Source organism: Rhinolophus hipposideros (genome assembly GCF_964194185.1).
Source record: "Rhinolophus hipposideros genome assembly, chromosome: 24".
Taxonomy (NCBI): Eukaryota; Metazoa; Chordata; class Mammalia; order Chiroptera; family Rhinolophidae; genus Rhinolophus; species Rhinolophus hipposideros.
This window is the reverse complement of record NC_138070.1, coordinates 13,328,669-13,341,886: the sequence shown is the minus strand read 5'-3', so window position 1 is coordinate 13,341,886 and position 13,218 is coordinate 13,328,669. Positions and strand designations below refer to the sequence as shown.

The 13,218-nt window shown below is 43.5% G+C and overlaps 2 protein-coding genes across 2 annotated transcripts in view; one reads left to right on the top strand and one right to left on the bottom strand.

The window, feature by feature from the left end:
- Positions 1–5,059, top strand: part of ANKRD13A (ankyrin repeat domain 13A) — a 30,344-nt gene extending 25,285 nt beyond the window's left edge. Inside the window, exons 13-15 of the mRNA XM_081037709.1 lie at positions 456–616; positions 2,130–2,197; positions 3,018–5,059. Of these exons, the coding sequence (XP_080893835.1) occupies positions 456–616; positions 2,130–2,197; positions 3,018–3,213 (425 nt within the window). The 3' untranslated portion in view covers positions 3,214–5,059. The remainder of the gene's footprint in view (positions 1–455; positions 617–2,129; positions 2,198–3,017) is intronic.
- Positions 5,060–7,791: 2,732 nt separating this feature from the next.
- On the bottom strand, positions 7,792–13,007 carry LOC308492555 (uncharacterized protein C12orf76 homolog). Its single transcript, XM_081037708.1, has 2 exons — positions 12,689–13,007; positions 7,792–9,090 (listed from the first exon to the last, which is right to left on the bottom strand). The coding sequence occupies exons 1-2, from the start codon at positions 12,819–12,821 to the stop codon at positions 9,005–9,007; spliced, it is 219 nt and encodes a 72-aa protein (XP_080893834.1). The 5' UTR covers positions 12,822–13,007; the 3' UTR covers positions 7,792–9,004.
- Positions 13,008–13,218: the final 211 nt, after the last annotated feature.

Genomic DNA, 13,218 nt, shown 5'->3' with positions numbered 1-13,218 from the left:
GTGTTTGTTGTGATGTGTGTGTGTGTGTGTGTGTGTGTGTGTGTGTGTGTGTGTGTGTGTATATATACACATACATACACACGTCACATTCCTCAAAGGACACATGAGTAAATACTGGTTACCTCTGGAATTTGGAATTATGAGAAATGGTATAAGGAGAGAGATCCTCACTTTTCATTTTATAGTCTTCTGTATTTTTTTTTATGACTATGCATTAACTTTATTACTGAAAAATAAGGCAAAAAGAAACAAGAAATATTCTGGTACTTTTCTCCATCAAGATTATTCTTCCTCAAAATCTCTCTCACGTTGTAGCAAACTTTGATTTTTCTTTTTTTGCAAACTTTGATTTTAATTATTTTAATCTTTTCATTTTTTTTTTCAATTAAAAAAATGTTTATCCAAAGTTGAAGTGGAAATTTATTTTACTAACACAGTCACCTTTTGTGTTTCAGCTTCCTCGGTCACAAACTTTGAGGTTGATCAATCCGTGTTTGAAATTCCCGAATCTTACCATGTCCAAGACAATGGCAGAAACATGCATTTGCAGGATGAAGATTACGAAATCATGCAGTTTGCCATCCAGCAGAGCTTACTGGAGTCCAGCAGGAGCCAGGTGCATTTATCAGAATAGATGGCAGGGCTCTCCCTTTCAGCCTCAGTTTTCAGCTAACCCGAAAGACAACTCACAAATTTGGCATATTTGTGGCATTTACAGAGATTATTTGTATTTTATACCCCTGGTCTTTTACAAAAGCTTATTATATGACATGTGCGTCTCATAATCTGCATCGCCCCATCAGCATCATTCCCAGGATGTCTCCTGACAGACTTTCCTTTTCCTCATGTTCATCCATGTACCTAATAATCACGTATCTTTCAGTGCGCTGTTACCATTTTCCAGTTTAAAGAATAAATTCACGCTAGTGTACACCATCATATTTTCCTTAGAATATTATCTGTGTGTCAGTAGTGTCATAAGGTTTGTGGATTTTAGTCTCAACTTCTTCCCCAAGGAAGACCAATCATTGTGTTGTGGTCGCTCAATGAGGGGGTCGGATGAAAACATTGGTTCTTTGTTAATTTTAATTTTTACTTTTTTTACTCAGATGTTTCATTCTGTTGTAAGGGGTATAATCCCACTCTCTGAGTCTCTAGCTAAAAGGAACAGAACAGCAGAAGAACAGTTGCCTTTGACTTCTGATGTGGTTCTCCTCCCAGGCCTCAGCTGCCTGTCAGTCCAGGGCTAGAGGTGCTCCTCCCCCACCATCATCTCTTGTCCCTTCCCCGCTGGGGCTTCCCCCAGCTCGGGTTTTTGACATTCTGGTTTTATTCTTGAGCCTTAGACTTTGAGCAGTGTGAGCCCCCTCTTCCCCTCCATGGGGACCCATTCTTAGAGGCGTTCAGTTTTTGGAGGCTGCTGGGCCAGGGGCCAGAGCCCAGAGCTGGCATGTTCCCTTTGGAAGGCCTCCCAGGAGAGGACAGTCCTTGGACGTCACTGTCAGTCCAGTACGCCTTTTCTTTCCCTATATAAGTGAGTTTATTTTTTTCCCCTCCAATATCTACATAAATCTTGGTGACCATAAATTTTGCAAAGCGGAGTAGCCAAAGTCACAGATGACAGATTCAGTTTGCACCAGTTAATAATGGGGAGTGGAGATAGGTTCTAAGAAATGTATTGTTAGGCAATTTCATTGTGCAAACTTCACAGGGTACACTTACAAACCTACTGCACACCTGGGCTGTATGGTATACCATCGTCATGAACGGTCTGTCATTGAAACCGTGTTATGCTGCATATGACTCGAATTATGGATTCTAATCTTGCTCTGCAAGAATTACCTTTTGGGCTTGGTGCATTTAAACTTTGCCCAAAGTTAGCTGTTTTTAATAGACTGATTTTGTGTCAAGTACGAGAAGCTGTTACTCAGGGTAGTGTACCATATACTACCTGACATTTGGGTGTCCGTTTAGAGATAACCCAAGTCCCTATTAGCTTTTCACACTGCACTGTCAATCATGGGCATGTAAATAGTTTTCATTTTGTTCTCACTGCTTTCATTTCCTTATCAGTATGACACACGTTTCTTCTAACAGGTATTCATGTCCATGATGTTTGTTTTTCCTAGGAACTTTCAGGACCAGCTTCGAATGGAGGGATCAGCCAGATGCATGCGTACGATGCCCAGTATGAGAGGTGATGGACATGACTCTTGATGGTTAAACTGAGGTTGGCACAGGTGCTTTGTACATGCCGCAGTGTGCCTGGGGGCAGAGACTTGACCAAGTGTTAGCTCGCCTGCTTCCTCTGGTGGCAGTTACTCATTAAAACAGCTCTGATCTCTTAGTGGCTGAGTTTCCAAGGAATGGGTGATAGAATTGCTGACTTGTTCACAGGCCAGTGCCATTGGCTGACAGGTCCCGAGGAAGTTTTCTGATTGGTCTGATCTTCTGAGAAGACTGTGGTCACACAGTGGGAAGTTTATACAATGTAAAGGATAATGACATTTTCGGGAAGAGCTACAGAGATGATTAGATTTTATTTCCTTTCCTTCTTTCCTTCCTTTCCTCCCTCCCTTTCCTTTCCTTTCTTCCTCCTTTTCCTTCCTTCCTTCCTCCCCTTCTTTCCTTCTTCCCTTCCTTTTCTCTATCTTTCAGCGGAAACCAGAAAGGTTCATTATATAAACCATTTTCCCATATTTTGGGCACATATGAAAACCTGTTGAAGAACTTGGATTTTGCTTTAAAATAGATCCATGTTCAATTCCTAGCCCCATCACTTTGTAGCTGAGTTATGAGTTATCCTGGGCAGGTTTCTTAACCTCTTTGAACCTCGGGTTTCTCACCCGTATGCAGCATCTATGCCCCGTTATGTGAGACTGAACGGCATCACGCACACAGAGTGCGTATTAAGTGCTGGCACAGCCTGCATTTGATAAGCAGTCGAGAAATGTTGCTGCTGCCGCCATGATGATAATGGTTGTCACTGTTTCTTTTCCCCCTTTTTTCTGACCCAGGGCCATCCAGGAAAGCCTCCTCGCCAGCTCCGAAGGCCTGTGCCCTGGTGCCTCGAGTGGGACGAGCCGTTTTGATAGCGACTTGCAGCTGGCCATGGAGCTCTCTGCCAAAGAGCTGGAGGAGCAGGAGCTCCGGCTCCGGGAGGAGGAGGCGGAGCTCCAGCAAGTCTTACAGCTGTCTCTCACTGAGAAATAGACCTTCCTGCCCACGGGCTGCACAAAGCAGACGCTCTGGGCTGCAAGGAGTGCTGCGTCACCAGGGCCCTGGGGCGAGGGGCTGCACCTCCCCTGTACACAGCAGACGGCAGCTGCCCCCTTCTTTACGTAGAGGTGCAGGACCTGGGACTCCAGGTCCATCCACGACGCTCCCTGGTGAAGGGGCTGGGAACTGGCAGGCCCCATCTCCAGGCTAAGGGGAGGAGAGCATCGTCACTTTCCATTAGCTGTATTGGCTTGCAGGTCACGTTTCTACTACCAGCTTTAAACAAAAACCCAATCCCCGCAGGTTTGTAGATTAATTTTTACCAAGGAGTGATAACAAAACAAGTTATTGCAGAGTCAGGTGCTTTTATATATGAGAGCAGCAGCCTTTGTATAGTGTGGTTTATGAAAATTTATGAGATACTTCTTTACAGTTCACCAAAGAAATGGATAATCTGTGCCGATCTCTTTTATTTTTACCTTTATACAGGGTTTCTAGGACACCATCACTGTTCCTCCTGCATCTCCACCGTATTCTATTCCTTCCACTCTCAGCTCAAGTTAAAGAGGAGATATGTACAGGATCTATTTTAGAGCAGGGTTAACTAGTTGCATCAAATCCAGATATACTGACCACAGATGTTGCCTTAGCCTTAAAAATGACTAATAGTTTCAAACCACCTCAGTCCACTTACGGAGGGATCTGATTGGAATTTGTAAAGGCAGTTCCTTTGAGAGCAGGATCCTCCAGGCGAAATCCAAGGCAGCTAATCCTGGCCCTGAAGGAACAGCGAGGAGAACCTGAGCTTTGTTCTTGGAGTGGGCAGGCTGGCCAAAATACCGGAACAGTACAGAACCAAAACAAGTATGTGTGTTCCACGCCTTCCCCAGTGCAGGATTGCCACGCAGAGGCCCAGGAAGACCCACGACATCCCTCGGCTCACTTGAGAGGAAGGGGTGGAAGTTAGAAAAGGGAGCTGGCTACTACACAGGGAAATCCATGGCTCTGAATTCAAAACAGAACATGATTCCACATTGCGTTTTACGGTTCAAATCAACATCTTTCTGGATAAATATATTTTTTAAAAAGAATCTTTTTATTATTTTTAAAAGATATAAAAACAACTACTCCCATCAGTAGCAATACAAGGTTATACATTTTAACCAGATTTTCTCAGGCCTTTTTTGGATACCTTTAGTAGTGAACTATTTTGTGTAACCCTTCTGTAAATAACCATCACACAACATACAGAACCCTGGGGAATACAGCTGCGGGCACGGTCACTCTGGCCCCTGTATTCATTCCCACAGGCTGCACTGAAATAACCTGGTAAACAGTATCCTCTCTGTTTTGCATCAGTTTCCTATCTGTTGCGCTTCTTTTCAGATGAGATGGGAAGAAAAACATAAACTATTGTTCCAGTTGAACTCTATATATCATACAGTTAGCATTGCCAGTAAAAGGTTCCTAGTCACAAAGAAACGTGCTTTTGATTCCATCTGCCTTTTTTTTGTCATGTTCTGACCAAAATTCCTTCTCTGCACACAAGGCCAGTATATGCAGCATCACATTTGTTTCGGATACACACCTTGGCATTTTGTTTACTTAGTATGTACCTTGAGGACACTTCTTGGGAATGGCTGCAGTTGGGCCACATTGTTTACTCATGAAGGTGAATCTCTCTTTGCATTCCGTTGTTCTGCCTCCCGATGTCTGACTTTCTCCCAGGAAGTCAGTTAAGGGACTGAGCTTTTTGTCAACCTGTCTGCAGCGTTTTTCACGTGTTCAGTCTCTTAAAATGCAAATAAAGACTGCTTCCTTAGAGGGTGCTCATACAACATCCTAGATGGTCTTTGAGTCTTCCTTTCATGTTGTTTTTCTAGTCACTGAATGTACCACTTCCTGTTATGTATGTTATTGGAATGCCTTCCCAGTGCTCAGTTGTATATTACAAAGGTAACATGCTTTCCTGCCCAATCATGTAGTGTGGGCACCCCACGCTGCTCACTTCAAATGGAAACTAAAAGCCAGCCAGTGTCAGGAATGCTCTGAGACGCTTCTGCAGCCCTCCTGTAGGAGATGGACTGGCTCTTACGGAGTAAGGGAAGCCAAGTCAACATCAACTCTCTAATGTAACTGAATATGCTCTCTCCTTTGTAGCCAAAGTGCTATGTGAGGCTGTTCTTAGAAATTCAGGTGATAATTAGGGCATCCAGACTTATCCTATGCCAGATATGCTGGTATTAAAACAAGAATCATTTGAAACAAGGCAGCGACCAGTAAAAAATGGTTCCAGAAATGAGGCCTTGGTTATTTCTGGGAAAATGAAGACGCTGCTTTGCTTTTAGGGGAAAGTAAAGAGCAATACTTTGAGCTAGTGAGACACTGAAGAAAACTATTATTCTTCTTAGGTTGAGATGTAGTCCCTATGGATTTTTTAATTAAAAAACTAAGTTTAGGTTCAGTAACGTTTGGGTGGCCTAATGTCAGTAGCAAACTTTGAGTAACTTCTATATGTCAGACATTACTAGGAACTAAGTATTGAAAAGTTCCTAAGACACTTTGCTCTATAAACAAGCTCATCGCACCATAAATAATGTGAGGTGTCAAGGAAGTGAAGTCTGTAAATAATGACAGGAAAGAGAAAGACTTAATAACCACTAGCTTGGTCCGTTTGCTGCTGACATCAAAGACAAGCTGGATTACGGCAACTTCAAATGATTCTTTACAGTGCAGTAAGTAATGGAGTTCAAAGTCCACACTAGGCCCATGTCTAGAAATATGTGTGGATGTAAGGTTGAGGTCCAGCTGAAAACAAATGTAATATGAGATCTGACAAATTCAAGAAGTCATCCTAGAAAAAGTGCTCCATACCTCATTGCTGAATATCACTACGGTCACCTTCGAAGGACCCTCCTTGGGAAGCTATGCACTGACGCCAGTGCCTTGTCCACCCTTCAGAGCAATTTTGGAACTCTTTTTTTCTGGAATGGCCATCAGAGCTGTCGTCGTATTACCCTCGATGTCCTGAATGTCATCAAAATGTCTTCCTTTCAATGTTTCCTTTATCTTCGGGTAAAGAAAGAAGTCATTGGGGGCCAGATCAGATGAGTAGGGAGGGTGTTCCAATACAGTTACTTGTTTACTGGCTAAAAACTCCCTCACAGACAGTGCAGTGTGAGCTGGTGCATTGTGATGCAAGAGTCAAGAATTGTTGGTGAAAAGTTCAGGTTGTCTTTTTCACACAGGCTTTTCAGTACTTCCAAGTAGTACACTTGGTTACTATTTGTCCAGTTGATACAAATTCATAATAATTGCTCTGATACCAAAAAGTTAGCAACATTGATCGTTGCAAAAAGTTCACAAACTTAATTGTCAGACCTCATATAAGACTCCAGAGCCTCTTTCAGATTTCTTAATCTTAACTTTAAAGAAAGCTTAGTATTTGCTAAAATTACTCATTTTTATGATTGGTGTTGTTACTCACGTTCATTTGGGTACTTGGTAGGTATTCTGAGTACAGTTCAGTTTGAGGTCTAGGGTTGGGCTACCCCTTTACCCCGCACTCCCAAAGATGAAGGTTAGGAAAGTAATTCCACTTGAAAGTACTACCCTGTTTCCCCGAAAATAAGACCTAGCCGGACAATCAGCTCTAATGCGTCTTTTGGAACAAAAATTAATATAAAGTTTCATATTAATTTTTGTTCCAAAAGACGCATTAGAGCTGATTGTCCGGCTAGGTCTTATTTTCGGGGAAACAGGGTAGTTGGTTAGTCTCTGGTGCATGCAAGTTTTCAGTATAATTCTCTCCCCCAGAATTGATGTCCTTATCTTTACTCATCTTTCTGTGATAAGCCTCTTTCTACAAACATCCATAGTCTTACTTTAGCTTGAAATCTCAGTGAACGGATGGTAACATTGGAATGAAGATACAGGCTGGGTTTTGCATGTGTACATGGAATAACTATTGCAAGGGTTTTTCAGAAAACAAACAGGATCCTACTACCTCTGGCTGGTGACTACTGAGCAAACATTAAGTCATGGATCTGGCAAGTTTTCACTATTTTCCTTTTAAAATCCTAAAAATTTTTAGGCAGCGTATCAAAACGTGGCATTCCAGATGAATGGGATTAACTGTCAATGCCAGTCTCTCAAAATCCCACCCACTCCTCTTCCATTCAATCAGTAACCACAGATTTCTATGATACAAGACAACTAGTATTCCCACCATGTGTGTTAGTTTTCAAATCATTTCATCTTCACCATAATTAAGAAAGATAAAGAATGTGTATCACCATTTCACAGATGAGAAACTGAGGCCCTGGAGAAGTTAAGCCTGTTTGTAATTTGTAATTAGAGCTAGAACAAGAATCTTCTGACCCCTGGCCCAGCCCAAGAGATTAATTATGGCTCAGTTTTCTAAAATAATACCTTGCCTTGGGACAATAGTGTTATTTCACATATGAATTTAAAATTCCACTTAACAGTGCTTCCTTACGAGATTAAATCAGATTCAAACATACATACCTGTATTTTAAACGCTTGGAAAATAATTAGGAGTAAGACAGCATGTAAGATTTCACTGTAATTTTAATCGACATTTTGCTAAAAAGCACAGAACAGCTAAAATTTTAATGGCTCAATGTTAGGATTACATACAAAATCCTTAAGTCAAAGAGTTACAGGATCCCACATTAGTTATTTCACATTATGGACAAGTTGTTAAAAAAAAAAAATCAGTGCTGTGCTTGAATGGAGCACACGATAAGCATTTCAAGTGAATAACAAAATTAAACCTAGCACCTTTAAAATAAAATAAATACTGACAACCACTTTGTAAGTATGAAGGTATCATTTCAATAGGGGGAAAAATCCAGTTCATCAACAGTGCAAACAAATAGCAGCATTTTCAAAGTTGAAATTAAATTTGTGTAAACACCCACCCACCCGCCACTCTGCCTGGTACAGTGAACAGGCACTTCTGTTGGTTGAGCCCTCCCCACCCAGGGCCGAAAACAATGAGTTCCTGCTGAGTCTCTTAGATTCTAAATCTGAAAAGCTGCCACCAGTTTTAGACCAAGGGCTGGAAAGACTTCAGCAGATCAATATGTTTGAGCAGGAAGGAGTTCTTCTTCAGGTGGGCGGATCAGTAGTATTTCCAGTCCAAACCCGGAGCCTGCCAGCTCCAGGGCACACATGACCACAGATAGGCCTACCTGACTTAATCCTGACTTCAACGGGACATCTGAGTGCAGAGCCCGATGCTGCATGAGAAGGGATGGCATGCGATCCCCACAGCTTTGCAGCCAGAGCACTCTAGGCCAATTCAGTATAATTAAAAATATTTGTGATTCTTTACCCATTGTTACCAAATGGTACTTAAGTAGAGAATGTCTGCATGTTAAGTCTTCCTCTTTTTAACATTTTCAAACATTAATGATTGCTTCTTTCCAATGTGGTTTTTATGTCACTCACAGAGTTACTGTGCTTTCTTTCTCATGAGCACTCCATCTTTTCGTTGAACCTTGGTCTTAACTTTTAACAAGTACGGCCAGATATAAAAAGAAACACTGAGAAGCAGGTTCAGTGGCCAATTATTTGCATTACAGTGTTAGGAAAAAAATAATGCTAGATGTTATTTCTAAATCATTTACCATTTACCAACTGTCCAGACCAAAGGGCATTTCCAGGCAGGAAAGTTCGGATTCCAACTTCTCCACTGACCCGTACGCAACACAAATGAATCTGTTCCCAAACACTCGTGGAAGAACTTGTTGCTTGGCTGTCATCGACGCCGAATGGGCTTGTAGACACAAAATGCCATAAGGATCATGGTCACCAGCAGGATGCTGAGAATGGTTCCCATCAACACTGCAAAAGGAATACAGGTTACCTCCTAACGGCAGCTCCAGGTGCAGTAAGTCATCCATTCACTGGCGATGGTTTACCAAACGCCACTCGGCGCCAGGTAGTGCCAGGTACAGGGGAAACAGCATAACAGACCCCTTCTCTGGACATGCCCGTGTACATGCAGGAGAGATCATAAGGCAGTAAGAGCCTGAAGGGCCGTGAAGAAAACGCTAATGCGATAGTGATGGGGGAGGGGTGGGCAAGAGTAGGCATAGTGGTGGACGAATCATCTGAGGGGACACACAAGCTGAGCTCTTAAAGAAATAAAGGAGCTGGCCACGTGGAGATCTGCAGGGAGAGCATGGCAGGCCCCAGGTTCAGCAAACAAAGGGCCTTGAGGCCAGAGCAAGCCAGAAAGCCAACGAACAGGAGGCAGAGGTGGGAGCAGTGAAGGAAGAAAGGTAGGAAAGGAAGCCAGAGAAGAAGGCTGCAGTCAGTCCACGTAGAAGGAAGAAACATGGATTTTACTCTAAGTTTACAGAGAAGGTTGGAGGCAAAGAATGACATGAACTGAGAAAAAGCAAGGAGCCCAACTAGATTTTTAAAGCCATTTATAAAAACTGGAGATTCAATAAAGAATAAAAGTATTTCAGTCTCTAGATGAGTCTTGACAAGGGCTTTCTGATCAAAGAAGCAACACTATTTTTAAGAGTAAATTTCACATCTATAATTTAAAGGTGCTCGGGTGAGAAATGGGACCTACAACTGATAATTCAAGTTGATACATGGTACAGGACTAGACATAAGAACCTGGGCTTTAAACTAACATAACCAGCATTCTGTTAAAGTGATGTGCAATTCCATTTGTGTGACTATCTCAGAGATCATGGGAAGAGTTAAAAATGATATTACTTTTAACAAACAAATGTACGTTTATGTGTATGTTAAGTGTGTGGGCCCATCCCAGGTTCCAGCCGGGGCCTAACCATAGTTGTTCTCCAGTCTAGTTACTGTTTCTCTCAAAAATCCAAGATTTGACCAGTTTTATCTAAATCAGTAATTTGAGGGATATCTGTGACCCGCTCCATTATTCTCCCACACTTAACCCAGTTATTATTTTTAAACTGACCATATAGAAAAATAAAAAAATAAAAATAAAAACTAACCATATAGAGATCGCATCTTTTTTTTTGGTGAGGGAGAAGGAGGAAGGATGAAGAAGGTGACAAAAACAGTGTGTCACAACTCCAAAAGGCCAGCAGTAATTTTAAAGGTCTCTGTTAAACAAAATCTGACTTACATGAGCTGAATGTCCAATCTCAAAATAGCCCTTGTTACCTAAATAACTGCTTTAATTTTCAAAGCCCTGAGTTCCGTAAGTTTCTAAGATTCCGTTTGCAATTGGACCTAAAGTTGTCTTATTCCATTTAAACCATTCTCTTGCATTTTGGAAAGGCTCTAAATAAATTAAAACTCCCAAAGGAAGTATGCAGGGGACTGGAATTGGAGAATGGAAATCATTTAAAAAAAAAAAAAGTTTTAAACCATGAGATGTTAGGTACACATCTGGAGAGCTATCCATTTGGGGTTTGATGGATTCTCCCATTCTATCTTTTTATCGCTCCTGTACTTTGCACGTGTTATTATAGTTGCCTGCATGGCAGGCCCAGGCAGAACCTTAAGACTATTTAGGTCCTTCCTTATGGTTACTTCCCAATGGCGAAAATGAAACCCATCTCACAAGGGTTTCTTGAGGCCTAAACATGGTAATCTATGAAAAGCATTTAACACAGAGCCAGACATGTAATAAGCGCACAAAAAATGAAAACAGTTATGACCAAGACAGGTAACACAAGCACAGTGGTCAAGAATTCAGGGTTTGGGGTCAGACTGTCTGGGTTCTCATCTACATTTACAGGCTACATGGCCTTACATAAGTTACACAATCTGTTGTCTGTTTCCTCTTCTGTATAAATGGAAACAGAAATACTCACTGCACAGTATTGTTTAGGGCAGTTTCTCAAATGATCTGTGGTAAAAGACTCGTTTTTACAACTTTTAGTCTATCCCAGGCCACTACACAGCCCTAGTGTGCATGACTAATAAGCAGGTCCCTGTATCTGTAAAACATTCCAGTTCAGGGACCTTGAACTGGTCTCGACTGGTTTGTATGTTGCAACGTCAACATGTTAAATTTCTACACACTTAATCTCAATTTCTGTAGTCATCTCTTTTGCAGATAACAAACACCCTGTTTCCCCCAAAATAAGACCTAGCCGGACAATCAGCTCTAATGCATCTTTGGAGCAAAAATTAATATAAGACCCGGTATCATATATTTTATATTATACCCGGTCTTATAGTAAAATAAGACTGGGTCTTACATTAATTTTTGCTCCAAAAGATGCTCTAATCAGCATTAGAGCTGATTATCTGGCTAGGTCTTATTTTCGGGGAAACACAGTAGTTTGCAGACGCCAGTGATATGCAGATCACCCTTTGAAGACTACTCTTCTACAGCACTGGTTCTCAACCAGGGAGATTTTAACCCCAGTGAACATCGGGCAAATGTCTGGAGATATTTTGATTATCTCGACTGGGAGTAAGCTGTGCTTCTGGCATCTAGTGGGTAAAGGCCGGGGCTGCTGCTAAACATCTTACAGGGCTCAGGAGAGTCTCTCTCTACTCCCCACACCCCAACAATAAATCATCTTGTCCAACTTACCAGCAGAAATACTGTTCTAAAGGATAAAGCAGGGTGATGTCCGGAATCCCCTTAGCAGAGTGCTGGGTACACAGTAAGTGGTCAATACACGACACTGAGTCGGTGTAGTTAAGATAATCCGGAAATGATACTAGACGGCAACTTTGGAGATATACAGAGATACTAATGAGGAAGAGAGGAAGGAAAGACTTTGGCCAAACAAAAGGCAGACTTACTTTGAAGTCTGCCGAGTTTTAAGCTCCAGGATCCCTTCCAAAGCCACCCAGGTACAGCCATGTATGTGTATGTGTGTCCATGTGTCTGCGTGTGGAAGAGATGCTCCCAAACGAAACGTGGGTTTTGGTCCTGGCCGCCACCACTGTCTAGCTGTGTGAGCTTGGGCAAACCACTTCACCTCTCTGAGTTTTATTTTTATCTTAAAATAGGGCTAAAAACCGTACCTTCCTTACTTACGGTGAGGCTCCAATGAAATCACACATACAAAGTGCTTAGCACAACACACGGGATACAGGAAATGCGCAACAAATGTCAGTTATTACTGTGACTATCGTTAGGAGAGAAGGGGTGAGGTAATAATATACTACGCGCCTCGCTGCTCAGCCTGGACCCACACAGCCTGCGGGGAGGGGACCCAGGCGGAGACCCCAGAGCCCGGACTCGGAGGTCGTTCATGCCCCCAGCACACATGGAAGCCTCCTACTGTGCACCGGGCGTGCCGCTGAGCGCTCCAGCTCAGGCCTTCTTCCCCAGGCCTTCGGCACGGCGGTGGCAGCGGAACCGCGGCGCTCACCCCGCCCCCCGCCGCAGTCCACCCCGCGCGCGTCAGGCTCCCGGTGCCCCAAGAGGCGGAAGCGCAGGCCCGACCCGGCCGCCCGTCAGCCCGCGGCCGCTCACCCAGGTTCTGCCCACGCAGCACCGCGTACGGTCGGCTCCGCTCCGACGACTCCACCGGGCTCTGGGCCTCCGCCTGCCCTACGAGGAAGCTGCACAGGTGGCAGCAGAGCCACCACCACACCACACGCAGCATCTTCCGAGGCTCCTCGGGTCCCAGCGCCCACTTCCGCCGGAAACCCCACCCCAGTCTCCCTCCGCGCACCGCCTTCCGTCGCCGCAGCCGCTTCGCAGGCGCGCGTCGTTGCCAGGGTAACTGTAAGGCTCGGCCCGCGTGTCGCCCCGCTTACGGTTCCTCCAGGTTCAACGTTCCTCGGTGACCAGCGTTTCCACCCGGCCCGCTTTCGGAGGGATCACTGTTCCGTCCGAGGCAATGTCCACCTCTATCACTGTTCTGCGGTGCCGAACGTTCCCCCTTCCTTTGGGCTCCAGGTTTCTTTCCTCACAGGTCTCTTAGGTCCAGGTCCAAAATGGACCTGTGCAAGGTTTTTTTTTTATAAATCCGTGCATTTTCATATTAAACCTTCTCCACA